Source organism: Pogoniulus pusillus, chromosome 13 (genome assembly GCF_015220805.1).
Source record: "Pogoniulus pusillus isolate bPogPus1 chromosome 13, bPogPus1.pri, whole genome shotgun sequence".
NCBI classification, from domain to species: domain Eukaryota; kingdom Metazoa; phylum Chordata; class Aves; order Piciformes; family Lybiidae; genus Pogoniulus; species Pogoniulus pusillus.
The window spans coordinates 19752218-19765338 of NC_087276.1; the positions used below are offsets into that span (position 1 = coordinate 19752218).

The following is a 13121-nucleotide window of genomic DNA, read 5'->3' on the forward strand; positions in this document are numbered from 1 at the left end:
GCAGAAGCTCAGGAGCAGCAATCCCTTCCTTGAGCCTGCAGCTCTCTCACAGCTACTCTTACTGCCCAAGGTGCTGCTCCCTCCCTGCAAGCTCAAGGGAACCACACTAGGTTTGGCACTGCATGGAACAATCTTTAATCAAGTAATACAATATACAAAAAGTTTGGGTTCCAGGTAGATAAATTTCAGCAGTAAAAGTCTAATTGCTCAGTGTCACCTGAATGTCCACAAGAGGAAACAAAGGCCTGGAGCACGAGCACGGTCACACAGAAATAACTTACATGATAGTCCTGCTCTCCTGTCCTTTGTTCTCTCCAGAGAAGGCCCAGAAGCCTCAACCCAGAGGGTTGGTGCTGGCATCAGGCTTTGGAACATTAATACAACTACGGATGCAGTTAAAAACCAGACTATAAGGAGTGGGGAGCAAAAACCCTTTGGACAACAGTCAGAACGAGCAATGCCATCCCCACAGCACCAGGAGCTTCCTTGTGGCAGCTGAACCACATTCAGGAGCAGAGCCCAGCTGCGAGGGGAGGTTGTGACGCAAGCAGGGGCACCACCAGAGTCCCCCCGCTCCGCAGCTGGGACAGGTTGGCACATACGGATGCTAAGTCCATGGAGAGCAAGGGCTAAGCGGTGGCTTTGACGCGGACAGAGCCCGACTTGGAAGCCAGGAGCTTCTCCACCATGGTGCGGGCATAGCACAGGCGCGTGGCCAGCTCCTTGCAGCAGCCGTGCTCCTCGATCAGGCTCAGCTTGTAGGTGCGGAAGTCCCGCTTCTCGTCTATGTAGGTGACAGCAGCCATCAGAGGGCACAAGATGACCTTGGTGTGGTCCTGTGGGGAGAGAATGCAGTGTTACCCTGTGAGCACTCTGCCTTTGCTCAGGAGGAACCATTGTAGCAGTAGCTGGGGAATCCCGGTGATGCCCAGAAGCAGGCTTGATGCCTGCATTGAGACTGCAGCCAAGAGGGGCGAGTGGCCACCTGAGCCTGTGCAGCAGTCTCTCAAACTGCTAGAGTGGGTCCAGAGTAGGCTGTGAAGAGGAGAAGAGGCTCAGCACCTCCCCTGAGGGAACAGGTTGAGGCAGTTGGGGCCGTTCAGCCTGGAAAAGAGAAGGCTCCAGGAAGAACTTAGAGCAAACTTTAAATACCTGAAGGGGCCACAGGAGAGCTGGAGAGAGACTTTTGGCCAGGGCTGGGAGTGACAGGACAAGAGGCAATAGCTTTGAGCTAGAAGAGGGAAGATTAGGAAGAAATTCTTTCCAGTGAGGGTGGTGAGACACTAGAGCAGGTTGCCTAGGGAGGTCATGGATGGCCCCTCCCTGGAGGTGTTCAAGGCCAGGTTGGATGAGGCCTTGCTCAGCAACCTGTGCTAGTGGAGGTGTCCCTGCCTATGGCAGGGGGTTGGAAGAGGATGATTTTTAAAGTTCTTTCCAACCCATTCTATGGATCTATGAATAAAGCATACAGCCCCTTGATGAGTGAGGAGTGGTGGCTGGTACCAACAAGGGGAGTGAGTAGCCTCCCAGTGCCCAGCTGGTGAGGCAGTTCCAGCTCAGGTTCTACCCTCTGGCTGCACTGGCACCTCACACAGCCATACTCCCAGCAGCCCTGGAGGGGCAGAGGCTCACCTGGAAGAAGTTGATCTGCACAGTGCCGTTGCTGAGGTGCAGGATGATGGCGCTGCGGGTGCGGAACCAGGTGCAGAGGTAGGGCAGCCGTGCCAGCTCGTCCCCTTCCCGCGGCGTGATGTTGGCGCCTGCCTTCAGCAGGTGCTCACTCATGTAGTTGCGGAAGTACTTGAGTAGTGTGATCTGTGGGGGGCAAGGGCTGTAAGCAGGTAGGCCCAGGAGGACCCCACCCACAGGGGCAGGGGCTGCTGTCACCATCCCATCTTAGAGTCCAAGGTGTCACTGCACACTCGTGCAGGTCCTCCTGCTCTAAGTGAGCTCGGTCTGATACTCCAGACTGCCTTTGCTGGGCACGTAGCAGAGTGTAAGCCTTGTGAGCACTCATCTCTGTGCAGCTGCTCACAGAGGAGCCTCAGGCAGAAACCAGAAATCACCCGAGCTGCCGCTGCCTTGGGGCCATGTTTTAACCAGCTTTAAGGACACCCACAGAACACCTGTGTCTCCAGTTCACAGATGTTTCTCCCTGGAATCCACCCTGCCAAAGCCCAAGCAGGCTGGCAGAAGCCTCACCAGGAGCAGCCACCCCCCACCCCCAGCTGCAGGCTCATGTCCCCAGGACTGACCTTCTTGTTGAGGGCAGAGGGGTAGGATCTGACAGTGAAGTAGGACTCGGTGCTGTTCTGCTCAATGTACTGCAAGCTGTCCCTGTCGTTGTACATGATGAGACGAGTGGAGTCGTTGAAGAGAACTCCCACACTGTTGTCACATAGCTGGTAACCTAGTTCAGAAGAGAGCCACAAGGTTTTCAGGCACAGGGAACCACAGGTTGTGTGAAATACAACAGCAGAGAGTTCCCAAACAGCCACCACACCAAGTCCCTGACGGGTCGAACAGATCTCTTCTTTGTGGGGGTCTGGGGGCACTTTTCCTCACTGGCTTTGTCATTCTCTTGGTGCATCACCAGCTGCAGAAGCAGCTTTGGCTGCCTCAGCAGGTATCACAGGGCAGCCATCTCATGCAGCAGATAGCCATGTTCCACCTTAAAAAGTGGCCAGAGATGATGTTTGGTGACCACAGCTCTAGATTCACTGGATATTTGGGAACATTCCTGGCGGTGGTCTTGGACACACATCCTGGAATACTGCAACTAAACAACTAGACCATTTCATTGCCCAAATCAACACTTGCCCCAGCCTCTGCAGAAGCCAGACTGTTATTTACCTAGTCCATATTTGTCTGAGTAGTCCACCCATTTGCTAACCCAGAAGATGGGAATGCAGGCTGGGTCCTCAGCTTCTTCTGCAGAGAGGAAAGGAGTTGTTAGAAGACCTTTCACAGCATCCTCTACATCCCAGCAGGGCAAGGAGGCAGATAAGCAGCTACTACAGCACCCCTCAGCCTTCCAGTTTGAGATGGAGGTCAGCTGGTCTCAGACAGAAAAGCTGCTTTCCCAGGAAGGGCAGTAGCTGTGGGACTATCTGCAAACCCACCTTGCCGCACTATGGCTCTCTCAGAGGGCTTGGCTGAGTTGAGTGCAGTCAGCTGCTGTAACATGTCTGCCAAGTGACAGTTCACAGTATCTCCCAGCTCCTGCAGCCCCATCACATCCTCCTTCTCAGGCAGGTTCTCTACTGCAGGATTGTCTGGTCCTGGGCAGGAAAAAGAGAAGCATGTGGAGGTATGAGCAGGGTCCTCAAGACACCAGAGCTACATTTAACCCAAACCACAGGAGACATGTTAGATACCATAGATTCAGTGGTTGAAAAGGACCCTCAAAGGTCATCTTATCTGACACCCCTGTATTCAGCAAGGACACCTCCAACTGGAGCAGGCTGCCCAGGGTCACAGTGCTAGAACTAGTGCTGGCACATCTCCCGGCATTGGCTCTGGGCATGGAGCCCTCCCTCTCACTCTCAAAATGCTCTAATTTCCCCACAGGAAGTGGGAGAAGAGGCAAGGCAGCACCACATTCCCCACTGGTGCTGCCAGATGCTGCTGGAGACCCACGGGCTCGTGCCAAGCACCACGGGCCAGTCCCACCTCCAGGCCCCAGCTCTCACCTTTGTTGAGCGCAGTCAGTGGCTTCCTCCCATTCAGCTCCAGCCCACTGGGGGCAAAGGAGAACCTGGGAGCCATGGTGAGGCAGCTGGTGGGCAGGCGGGTGGGGATGTAGCCTGACGTGAAGAACTCATCATTCAGCAGCTCATCGATAGTCGGGCGGGCAGCAGGGTCAGACCTCAGCATCTTCTGGATGAGGTTAGCAGCTACAGGGTTGATGTGCTAAGGGGACACAAGCAGGGTTGGCAGAAAAGGTCAGGGGACAACATGCACTAGAAGCAAACGTGTCAGGTACATGACTTGGGGGAAGCTATGCCTGGAACAGAGCTCCTGCATGAGCCAGGCAAGCAGGATGCACGGCTGGAGAAAGGGAATGGGTGGAGATGGAGAACTGGCAGCTGAGAGCAGGCAAAGCCCAAAGTCAGCTTTGGCAAAACCATATCAACAGCAGCAGGGTGAACTGGGGACCTGGCCTGGGCCATGTCCATTTAACCCTACAAGCCAACTGCCCAGCTGGGATTTTGCTGAATTATGGAAGAGCTGCTAGTTCTCCATGAGGAAGCTGTGGCCGCGTGGATTCCCTCCACCAACTGAGACCTCCCTTTCCCAACACCCCACAACAGGAGCCATCTCACCAACATATGAGAGCCCACCAAGCACCAGGACCAGGGTGGTGCAGTAGAGGGGTGACAGGAACTGCAGCAAGGCGAGTGGGAAGCTATCCCAAGAGCCTCCCCACACGAAGCAGCATACCTTGGGGATCGTGTACTCGTTCTTCTTGATGCGGATGTACGTCTCCTTCAGACAAGATGTTTCAAAAGGTGGTTTGCCCACCAGTAGGGTGTACCTGTGTGTTTACAGGGAAACACGACTGCAAGTGAGACCTCCGTGCAGAATGGACCCCATCCTAAGCACACCCCAGGGCTTTCCTGGTAAAAATAATGTGCTTGGCATCAGCCACGCCGGGGTACAAACACATGTGGTGTGTGCCTGGCTGCCACCCTCAGAGAAGGGAGGCTGGGAGCAGGAGATCCTTGAGGAAAATCCCAATTAGGAAGTGCCAGGGCTGGTGCTCCAGAGACAGCACACCCAAAGCTTTGGCACACACCAAAGCCCAGAAGGGCCAACAAGCCAAAGATCACAGGGACTGCCTGGCCCTATGGGGCATTTTGACTCACATGATGCAGCCGATGGACCAAATGTCCACCTCGAAGCTGTGCCCCTTCTTGCCCAGCACCTCTGGGGCAATGTAGTTGGGAGTCCCACACAGTGTCTTCTTGCGCTCGCCATCATACTCCACTTTGGTGGCCAGGCCAAAGTCACCTGGGAGAAACGGGGAGATGGGATAGGACTGGAGATGGCCAGCAGGGCTGGTCCCCGGGGCTGGGGCTCCTGCCACGGGGATAGTGCGGCACGGCGTCAGGAGCACCTACCGATCTTGACCTCCATGTCGTCGCTGAGGAAGAGGTTGCCCAGCTTGAGGTCGCGGTGGATGACGCGGTTGCTGTGCAGGTACTGGCAGCCCAGGATGGTTTGTCGCAGGTAGTACCGCACCTCGGGCTCGCTCAGCACCTTCCGCCGCTTGTGCAGCTCCAGCAGCGACTGCGGGAAACAGTCGGTACCAGGGGGAACGGTCAGTACTGGGGAAGCCGACAGACTCCACTTCCCCAGGGGATCTTGACCCACTCCCCTCCCCCCGCCGGCCCCAGCCCCTCACCCTGCGGCGGCAGAGTTCCAGCACCACATAGACGAAATTGGAGTCTTCAAAGAACCCGTGGAAACCGACAACGTGGCGGTGGGACAGGCTGCGGTGGATGGCGATCTCCATGGACATCTTCTCCTTCTGGTGAGGCTTCACCAGCAGAGACTTGGGCACCACCTTGCCCGCGAACACCTCCTGACTCTCCGTCTCCGTTAGCTCGTAACACCGAGCGAAGCCGCCCTTCCCCAGGAACCTCCCGCACACAAAGCTACGCCGAGTCCGCGGGTCCACCAGGACTTTCGGTACCTCCGAGCTCCCCGTGCGGGCCGGCTCCGCTACGGTCGCCGGTCGAGCTACGGCCGTCGCCTTCCCAACCTTGGCGCTCATGGCTGGGTCAGGCCGGAGTGCTGATGAACGGAAGGTGTGCCGGGAGCGGGCAGGAGGAGCAGGGAGGGGGACGGGGGGAGCCGAAGCAGGCAGCAGCGGACCGAGGCAGGCGCAGCGGCGGACCGAGGCAGGCGCTGCCCGATTCAAACGCGGCCCCGGGACGTTACGAGCCTGCAGCCGCTCCCCATTGGCTGGGAGGATTTAAAATCCACGCCGCCCGCCGCGGGGCACCATGGGAGCTCCGGGACCGGGTGGGACACGCCCCCGCGCCGGGCGGGGCCGGAAGCGCGGAGCTCGTGCGCACGGGGGACGCCGGTGGCGGCCGCACGCGGACCGGTGCTTCCGGTGCCGGCGGCGCGCGCGCGCGGTGTCCCCGGGCCGGCTGCGGCCCGTGTCGGTGCGGCGCCGTCGGTTGCGGCCGTTCTCGGCATACGCGGGGTGGCTCCGGTCGAAGCGGGGGTCCGCAGGCGCCGGGACAGCGGCGGGGAGTCCCGAGCGCACGGCGAGAGGCGGTGTGTGTCGGGACGCTCATGATAGGGGTGTACTCGGCGTGAGTTCTATGGGAGAGAAGCTGCAACTCGCCCGGTCACTTCCCTGTGGCTGCCGGTGCCGGTTCCCCGGAGCCAGGCAGGGTTCGGGCGGGTCTCCTCCGGACCTCTGGCAGCTCTCCGCGCTCACCTCAGGACCGGCTCTTTCTGCCGGTTTCCGCTCTGTGGAACCCCACCCACTCGTGGTGCCATCTGCAGGGGCGACATTTCCCAGTTCGACACAGCCGTGCCTGACCTGACGAACCGGGTCTCCGCCGCCTCTCCCCACGGACGCGGTGCCGCCGCGGTCCATGCCTGCCCCACGCTTACAGCGCTCTGCGCTCCCAACACCGCGAGCCGCGAGCGCTGACTCGGGTGCGCTCAGCCCTTCACCTGATACTGCAGCACCGCAGAGCACCCACAGACAACAACCCACACCTGGGCTGTCGCAGAGGTCAGGGCAGGAACTCCCTTGCATGGCCTGCCCGGCCTAGCAGCAAAAGCTGATTCTTTCATCCCTGGCTAAGAGCAGACGGCTCTGGCCAGCTATTCCCATGCTTTGCAAGGTGTTGGACCCGTGGGCACTGCTGCTGACATCCAGCTGGCCTTCAGCTAGTGACATGAGGCATCCATGGCTCTGGGGTGGCTTAGACAGCTCAACCAGGGGTATGAGGCACAGCCCTGTAGATCCCAGCAGCTGAGCTGTTACTCCGTGGGATCACCTTGGTAAATTCTGCTCCACACCAAGCACACGTGGCCTCCACTCAGCTGGTGGCTCCCTTACCCTCCTGCACAGCCTATCCCTACACCAAGGCTGTTCCTCCACCAGGAGCTGCAAATTTGCAGAGCCATCTCACAGCCCAGAGTGGATACAGAGTGGAAGAGTAAGGGTGTGAGAACACCCCAAGGTAAGAGCAGTGCAGCCCATCATTTGTGGCCTTGGCACATGGGACATGCTTTAATGGCCACACTAGTCTTAGGCTGACAGTTGGGCTCAACAGAGGTCTCTTCCACCCAAAGTAATTCTAGGATTGGCCCTGCTCAGAGGAATGGGAGCGAAGCACGGGATCAATGATGCAACAACAGCGAGTTGGTGTTTGGAGTGCTCAGTGTTTGTACAGGATTCCTGAAGGAAGGGGTTTCCTGGGAATTCCCTCCCTGAGGACCGTGCCACCCCGTGCAGCTGCAGCTCCACTGTGACTACACAAAGGCCTCCCCTGGGTTCAGTGTCAGGGTTCAGTGTGGTGCGCTGGAATGAACATCCCCTTGGGAATGGGGCAGGATGCTGCAACCCACTGACTCTCCATCTTCCAAAGCTGGCAGCGGCGTAGAGATGAACCCAGGTCAGAGGGATGCTTCAGAAGACAGGATAAAGTGGCCAAAGCTAAGGAATGTTAATAGTGCTGGGTGTCTGAGATCTTCAGTGGCAGCTCGGTGTTAGGCCCTGGCTGAGGCCACCTTAACAGAGACAACAGAAGAGGGTTTAATTCAGGCAGTCAGGTTGGCTCGGCCTGCTGGCAGAGGAGGCCAAGAAACACTCAAGTACTGGTGTGGCCATGTTTCTCCATTGATTATGGAAAGGCATCACTCAGACTTCTACAGCTGCCAGCCCATTTCCCTTCTCAAGCTCACAGCCTCCTCCCTCCCCTGTCCCAGCCCAGCTCCACGCTGCCCAGATGTGGCTGCTCCTCAAGCAATCCCAGTGAAACATGCTATGTGGTGTTGAAACTTTGAGGTGAGACATATGGCACACACAGGCCCCCTGAACCAACACAAGTGGCTGCCACAGGAGACAGCTGATGGCAAGGTTCCCAAAGGGAATGGTGGCAAGACTCTGGCCAGGCTGCCCAGATTGGTGGGAAATGCCCTGTCCCTAGAAGCAGGTTGGTTGGGGTTCTGAGAAACCTGCTCTGGTTGCTGCTGTCCCTGGTCACTGCTGGGGCGGTTGACTATCTAGTCCCTTCCAACCCAAACCAGTCTGTTACTCCACTCTATTCTATAAGCCTTGCAAGGATGCCCAAGAGACTGTGGCACATGTGCCTCAGCACAGCAGAGACCTCACTCTAAAGTGTGATTGGAAGAGTCACAACCTTGAGTCACTTGAACAATGGAAGAGGCTTTTAATTTACATACAGTAAAAATACAAACAAACCAGTCAGGGGGTTTACATTGGATGAGCAGCAGTCACTACACACTCTGGTACTTGTGGGCTGTTCCTACTCAAGGTGTCTCAGCACACTGCACTACACAGAGCAGCTGCAGGTTCCAGGGCTGCAGATCCTCAGGCACATGCCTACCACAGAACTATCACAGCTCTTGGCCCCTCACTGCCAGACTGCAACACACAGGAGCCCTAGTTTCAGTAGCTAGAGAAAGACAGTGCTAAGCTTGAGTAGAACACACATCCAGATCAGGCAGATTCAGTTGTCTGGCACCGAGTCAGGGACACACAAGTGTCAGCTGCCTCCAACTTCTAGGGAGCTGCTCCCAGCTGAGTTATTCCTGCACTACTGCAAGTTCAAAGTGATATGTTCACTCTTTCCACCAAGTCTGATTCTCTTTCTTAAGTTTTGTAATGCAAAAAAGCACCAAAGAACTTTCTGCAAATGCACACTGTAGGTAATAACTGGAAGCAAATGCAGCATTCTCTCATCCACCTTCAGTTTCTGCTTTTAGTTCTCCACTTTCTGCTGCACTGAATTCTGTGAGGGACATGGAAATCTTCTTTTCAAAGCCCTTTGGCTCTTTAAGATCTGCAATACTCAGGAAGCAGAACATGCACTAGGTACAAGAAGGTGGCAGGGGAGAGCACAGGGCAGATATAAGCTTCAAGAGCTCAAAACTAAACAGTGTTCTGCCAGCAAGGCATAGAAAGGTTTTAATGGCAGCCAAAAGTCCTAAAGCCAATGCCATGATACTGAACTGTCACTACAGGAGAATCTCAGTCTACTGGGAAAAAAAAGGAAAAGCCTGTCCATCCACCTCACATGCAGGCCTACAAAGGAGCAGGTATCTTTCCAAAGGAAAGCCCTGGATGTGATCAACACTGGTAACTAACTGGCTGTAACCCACATCTCAGATGCAGCACTGATGCTCTAGAGACTGCTTCCAGCACACATCAAACCCCCTGGCAGAGCTGACATGAAAGACTTAGTCTGCAGAGTAGATGCTGTCAACTGCCTTGCTCCTCAGCTGCAGGGAGGAGATGCTGCCCAGCAGGGAATTTGTCAGCTTCCTCAGCTCTAGAACATTTAGCAGCACAGTTCAGACATGATGGGATGGGTTACATTCAGATGGGAGTACAAAGTTTAACCAACATGACACAGCAGCTTCACAAGGGACAGCTTGGCCAGACTATTAGTGTTTGACACCCAATGGAGGGGTCATGCCCTGGTCCCAGTAAGAAGATCTCCCTCCCTGCCCCCAGGATGCTCCTGTGTGACTTTACTGCTCTGAAAGGTGGTAAAGAGTCTACTAGACCTGAGTGAGAGGCAAGAACTTCTGGTAATAGCTCTTTGTAACATCGATCATAAGCTCCTGGGTGCATTCTGGGAGTTCACCAGAGAAAAGTCCTGCAAAGACAAGCACAGTTTGACCACCAACATTACACAGGAGAAAGCAGAAATGAGCTAACTTCTGAGCTCACCAAGTTCCCTAGATCGGCACACCTTGGCACTAAATGCTAACAGGCAAGTTTGCCATAGCCATCTCCTCTTAAAACAACACTGCTGGGGGTAGCCATGCTTCCATGTGCACGATGCTGGAGGCAACATACCTGGGCAGCCCGAGAAGACGGTGAAAGGTGGGACCACTGTCTCAGGAGGTAGCACTGTGTTGTCCAGGATCTTACAGCAGTCTTTCAAAACACACCTCCGGCCCTTCAACGGGGATATGGAAAAGTTACTACTTACCAGTGACCAGCTGAAGCATTCAGTGTTTGAACTGACCTGAACTTCATCAAGTTGAGCTGCTCGAAACATGTTGTGTGTAAGGGATCACAGGAATTATCACCCTGGCAGAATGTTCTTCCCAACAGAATGGAATTGTTTTCTTTCTGCAGGAAAACCATTCTTCTGCTCTCACACAGACCAACAGTGGCAGCATGAAACTGGAGCCTACAACCTCAGCCATGCAGTGAGCTAGCAAAGCTTCTCTGACTCAGCAGCCAGCAACCTTCAATATGTTGTGTTATTGACACACAACCACATGTACTCCATGGAAAAGCCTTCCCCAGACAGTCCCCTGAGCCACAGGGACAATATTATGGAATGGACTTTCCATGCAACACTGAGCTGAACCCATTATCCTTAGACAAGCCAAACTGCAAGCATCACTTTCTGTGAAGAAGGAAAAGGAGAAGAAACAGCACAGCTGGTGCAGAGACCCCTTGCTGCTGTTGCAAAGCCTCAAGAGTACTCCACATTCAAAGCAAAGTCTGAGGAGTGGCACTCACAATGACACAGTTCTTGCCTATGTGGACATAGGAGCCAATCTGGGCTGCGTTGACAACACAATCCTCTTCTATGAAGACATGATCACCAATGTGCAGAGGGAAAAAAGCCACCCTGTGACAGGAGAGTTATTTGTTCAGGTGTACAACAGGCTGACCCACAACACTGTCAGGCCCAAATCACACTCTGGAGGTGGCTAGAACAGTAACTGTTCTTGTTCAGCTCTGTCTAAAGGCCAACCTAAAGCATACACACAGGAAGACACTGTGGATAAACAAAGAATGAGCAGAGACAAGCTTCACTTCTCTATGTTCATACATCCCAGCCCTTCCCTCCCAGGGGCTGAAGGGAATTCCAGCCTTCCTGACAGAGGCATTTTCAGAGGGACACATTTCTGCATCACAGAATCACAGAATCAACTAGGTTGGAAGAGACCTCCAAAGGAATACTGTTCTCTGGCTACAGATCTCAGCTAAGCTGGTGTATTTTCTTAAGCATATGGATTTTAACTTCAGTCTCCCTAACAGGAGGGAACCTCTTACCCTTTACTGAACTTCTTGAAGGGTGGTCTGATGACGCTGCGGCTTTTCACCACGCAGTGCCGGCCCACCCGAACATTTGCCAGGTCACCACGGATGATGCAGTCATTCATAACGATGGTCTGGAAAAGTGAAGATACAAATGAGCTCCAGCTTCTACCCCTGCTGCCGGTTATCCTGCAGACTCATGCAAAGATCAGGCCGTTTCAGCAAGTCAAAAGAAAACTGAGAACAAAGCAAAGGCAAAGGAGCCTGCAACCACCAGCCGTGCTCTGGCTGGTTAGATTCACACAGTGAGCCAAGACACAAGGGAAAGCTTAAGCACAAACAGGCTAAAAGGACCGTGATCTGTTTGCACCGTGAAGAGACTGTGCTCTCAATGAGCAGAGCTCTGGTACCATGGCGCTACAGCGGCTGTCAGCGGAGCAGCGTGGCGGCCACTGCAGAGGTGACAGGGACACCCCGGCTCGGCCCCGCTCCCTTCCCACCCACCCGAGCTGCCAGAACGCACGAAGTACCAGAGCAGCGGCATTCCACAGCCCTCTCTTTTCTCGCCACCTACCTTGCCGTTAAGAACGATGTTCTGGCTGCCGCACAGCACGGACTGCCGACTCACTTTATTGCCGGACGCCTGCGGGAAGAACGGGCCGGTCACCGCCTGCGCCCTGCCGCCTCCCGCGTCCCGACACCCCGGCACCTCAGCGTAGACGAGCCCGGCAGGGCCCAGTCCTGTCCCTTCAACCGCCCCAGCCGACTCCCCCCAGCCCCGCCCCAGCCTCCCGCACCGTCTCGATGTACTCGGACTTGTTGTAGAGCATCTCGCTCAGCTCCATGACGGCTGCGCCGCTTCCGCACGGCCGCTCCCGGCTTCCGCCGCGCCACTTCCTCCGCCAGCGCCGCTTCCGCCGCCGCGGCCTATGGCGGCCTGGTTGCCATGGGAACGCACCGCCCGCGCGCCGCGCGCTTCCCGCGGCAGGCAGCCCTGGCGGGACCGGCGGCGGAGCGGGGAGCCGCGGCCCTGGCGGGACCGGCGGCGGAGCGGGGAGCCGCGGCCCTGGCGGGACCGGCGGCGGAGCGGGGAGCCGCGGCCCTGGCGGGACCGGCGGCTCCCGAGGGGCCAGGGCAGGCGGCAGGTGGAGGGTCCCTCAGTGGCGCCGAGAAGGAGAAGGTGCGGGGCTGGGCGGGAGCCGGCGGGGCCCGGTCCGGCGGGCTCGGCGAGGCAGTGCTAGCGCGGTGCGTTGTGTCTTGCAGCTGAGGGAGAAGCTGGCGCTGCTGCGGAGAGAGTACAGCGAGACCGTCAGCCGGCTGCAGGTGAGCGGGACGGGCTGGGACCGGGCGAGCTCGGCCCGGCCGGGAGCGGGGGGAGGTACCGGAAGGCCGATGCTAGCCCCGCGCCGTTGTTGTGTCCGCAGCGGGCACGGCGAGCAGAGCGAGCCAGGAGCCACGGCACGGCGGCAGAAGGAGGCCGGCGAGAGGAGCGGAGCCCCGCAGGTAGGACTCGACAGGTGTCCACCCGCTCCGGGACGGGCCAGCGGGATCCCTGGAGCGCCTGCCAGCCGCCCTGTGCTGCCCTTGTGCTCGGCCAGCGCTGGGTCCGGGAGAGGCGTGGGGGCGGTCCAGTCCAGCCACTATCTCATTTCTATACCCCCATGGCCTACCCTAACGAGCAGAAGAGGGACCCGACCTCTGCTGACCTCTCAAGTCCCTGCTTTGCTGTCCCCAGACCCACCCCCACCCCTTCCAGGGCTCCTGAGTCGTCCAGGGAAATAACATCTTGGCTTTCATCCTGCTCAGGCCTCGGTGCTCTCCGATCCCCACTGTACAG

General features: G+C 56.7%; 2 protein-coding genes across 2 annotated transcripts; both read right to left on the bottom strand.

Annotated features, from left to right (window-relative positions):
* Window positions 1-111: 111 nt before the first annotated feature.
* PLK1 (polo like kinase 1) lies at window positions 112-5962 on the bottom strand. The gene is made up of 10 exons (XM_064153312.1): window positions 5408-5962; window positions 5124-5292; window positions 4869-5013; window positions 4444-4537; window positions 3693-3912; window positions 3123-3281; window positions 2854-2931; window positions 2256-2410; window positions 1633-1815; window positions 112-836 (listed from the first exon to the last, which is right to left on the bottom strand). The coding sequence occupies exons 1-10, from the start codon at window positions 5777-5779 to the stop codon at window positions 630-632; spliced, it is 1782 nt and encodes a 593-aa protein (XP_064009382.1). The 5' UTR covers window positions 5780-5962; the 3' UTR covers window positions 112-629.
* A 1434-nt stretch (window positions 5963-7396) lies between these two features.
* DCTN5 (dynactin subunit 5) lies at window positions 7397-12179 on the bottom strand. Its single transcript, XM_064153313.1, has 7 exons — window positions 12082-12179; window positions 11859-11927; window positions 11300-11418; window positions 10760-10871; window positions 10082-10184; window positions 9787-9878; window positions 7397-7764 (listed from the first exon to the last, which is right to left on the bottom strand). Exons 1-7 carry the CDS (start codon window positions 12127-12129, stop codon window positions 7744-7746), a joined length of 564 nt encoding a protein of 187 aa, XP_064009383.1. The 5' UTR covers window positions 12130-12179; the 3' UTR covers window positions 7397-7743.
* Window positions 12180-13121: the final 942 nt, after the last annotated feature.

Coding starts and splice junctions, on each gene's coding strand:
- PLK1 (XM_064153312.1), bottom strand. CDS start 5,779: ATGAGCGCCAAGGTTGGGAAGGCGACGGCCGTAGCTCGACCGGCGACC. Junction 2,932..3,122: donor GAGAGCCATAGTGCGGCAAG/GTGGGTTTGCAG, acceptor TCCTCTCTGCAG/AAGAAGCTGAGGACCCAGCC. Junction 2,411..2,853: donor CTCAGACAAATATGGACTAG/GTAAATAACAGT, acceptor CTTCTGAACTAG/GTTACCAGCTATGTGACAAC.
- DCTN5 (XM_064153313.1), bottom strand. CDS start 12,129: ATGGAGCTGAGCGAGATGCTCTACAACAAGTCCGAGTACATCGAGACG. Junction 10,872..11,299: donor TTCAAGAAGTTCAGTAAAGG/GTAAGAGGTTCC, acceptor CTCCTGTCACAG/GGTGGCTTTTTTCCCTCTGC. Junction 7,765..9,786: donor AGTTCTTGCCTCTCACTCAG/GTCTAGTAGACT, acceptor GTCTCTGTTAAG/GTGGCCTCAGCCAGGGCCTA.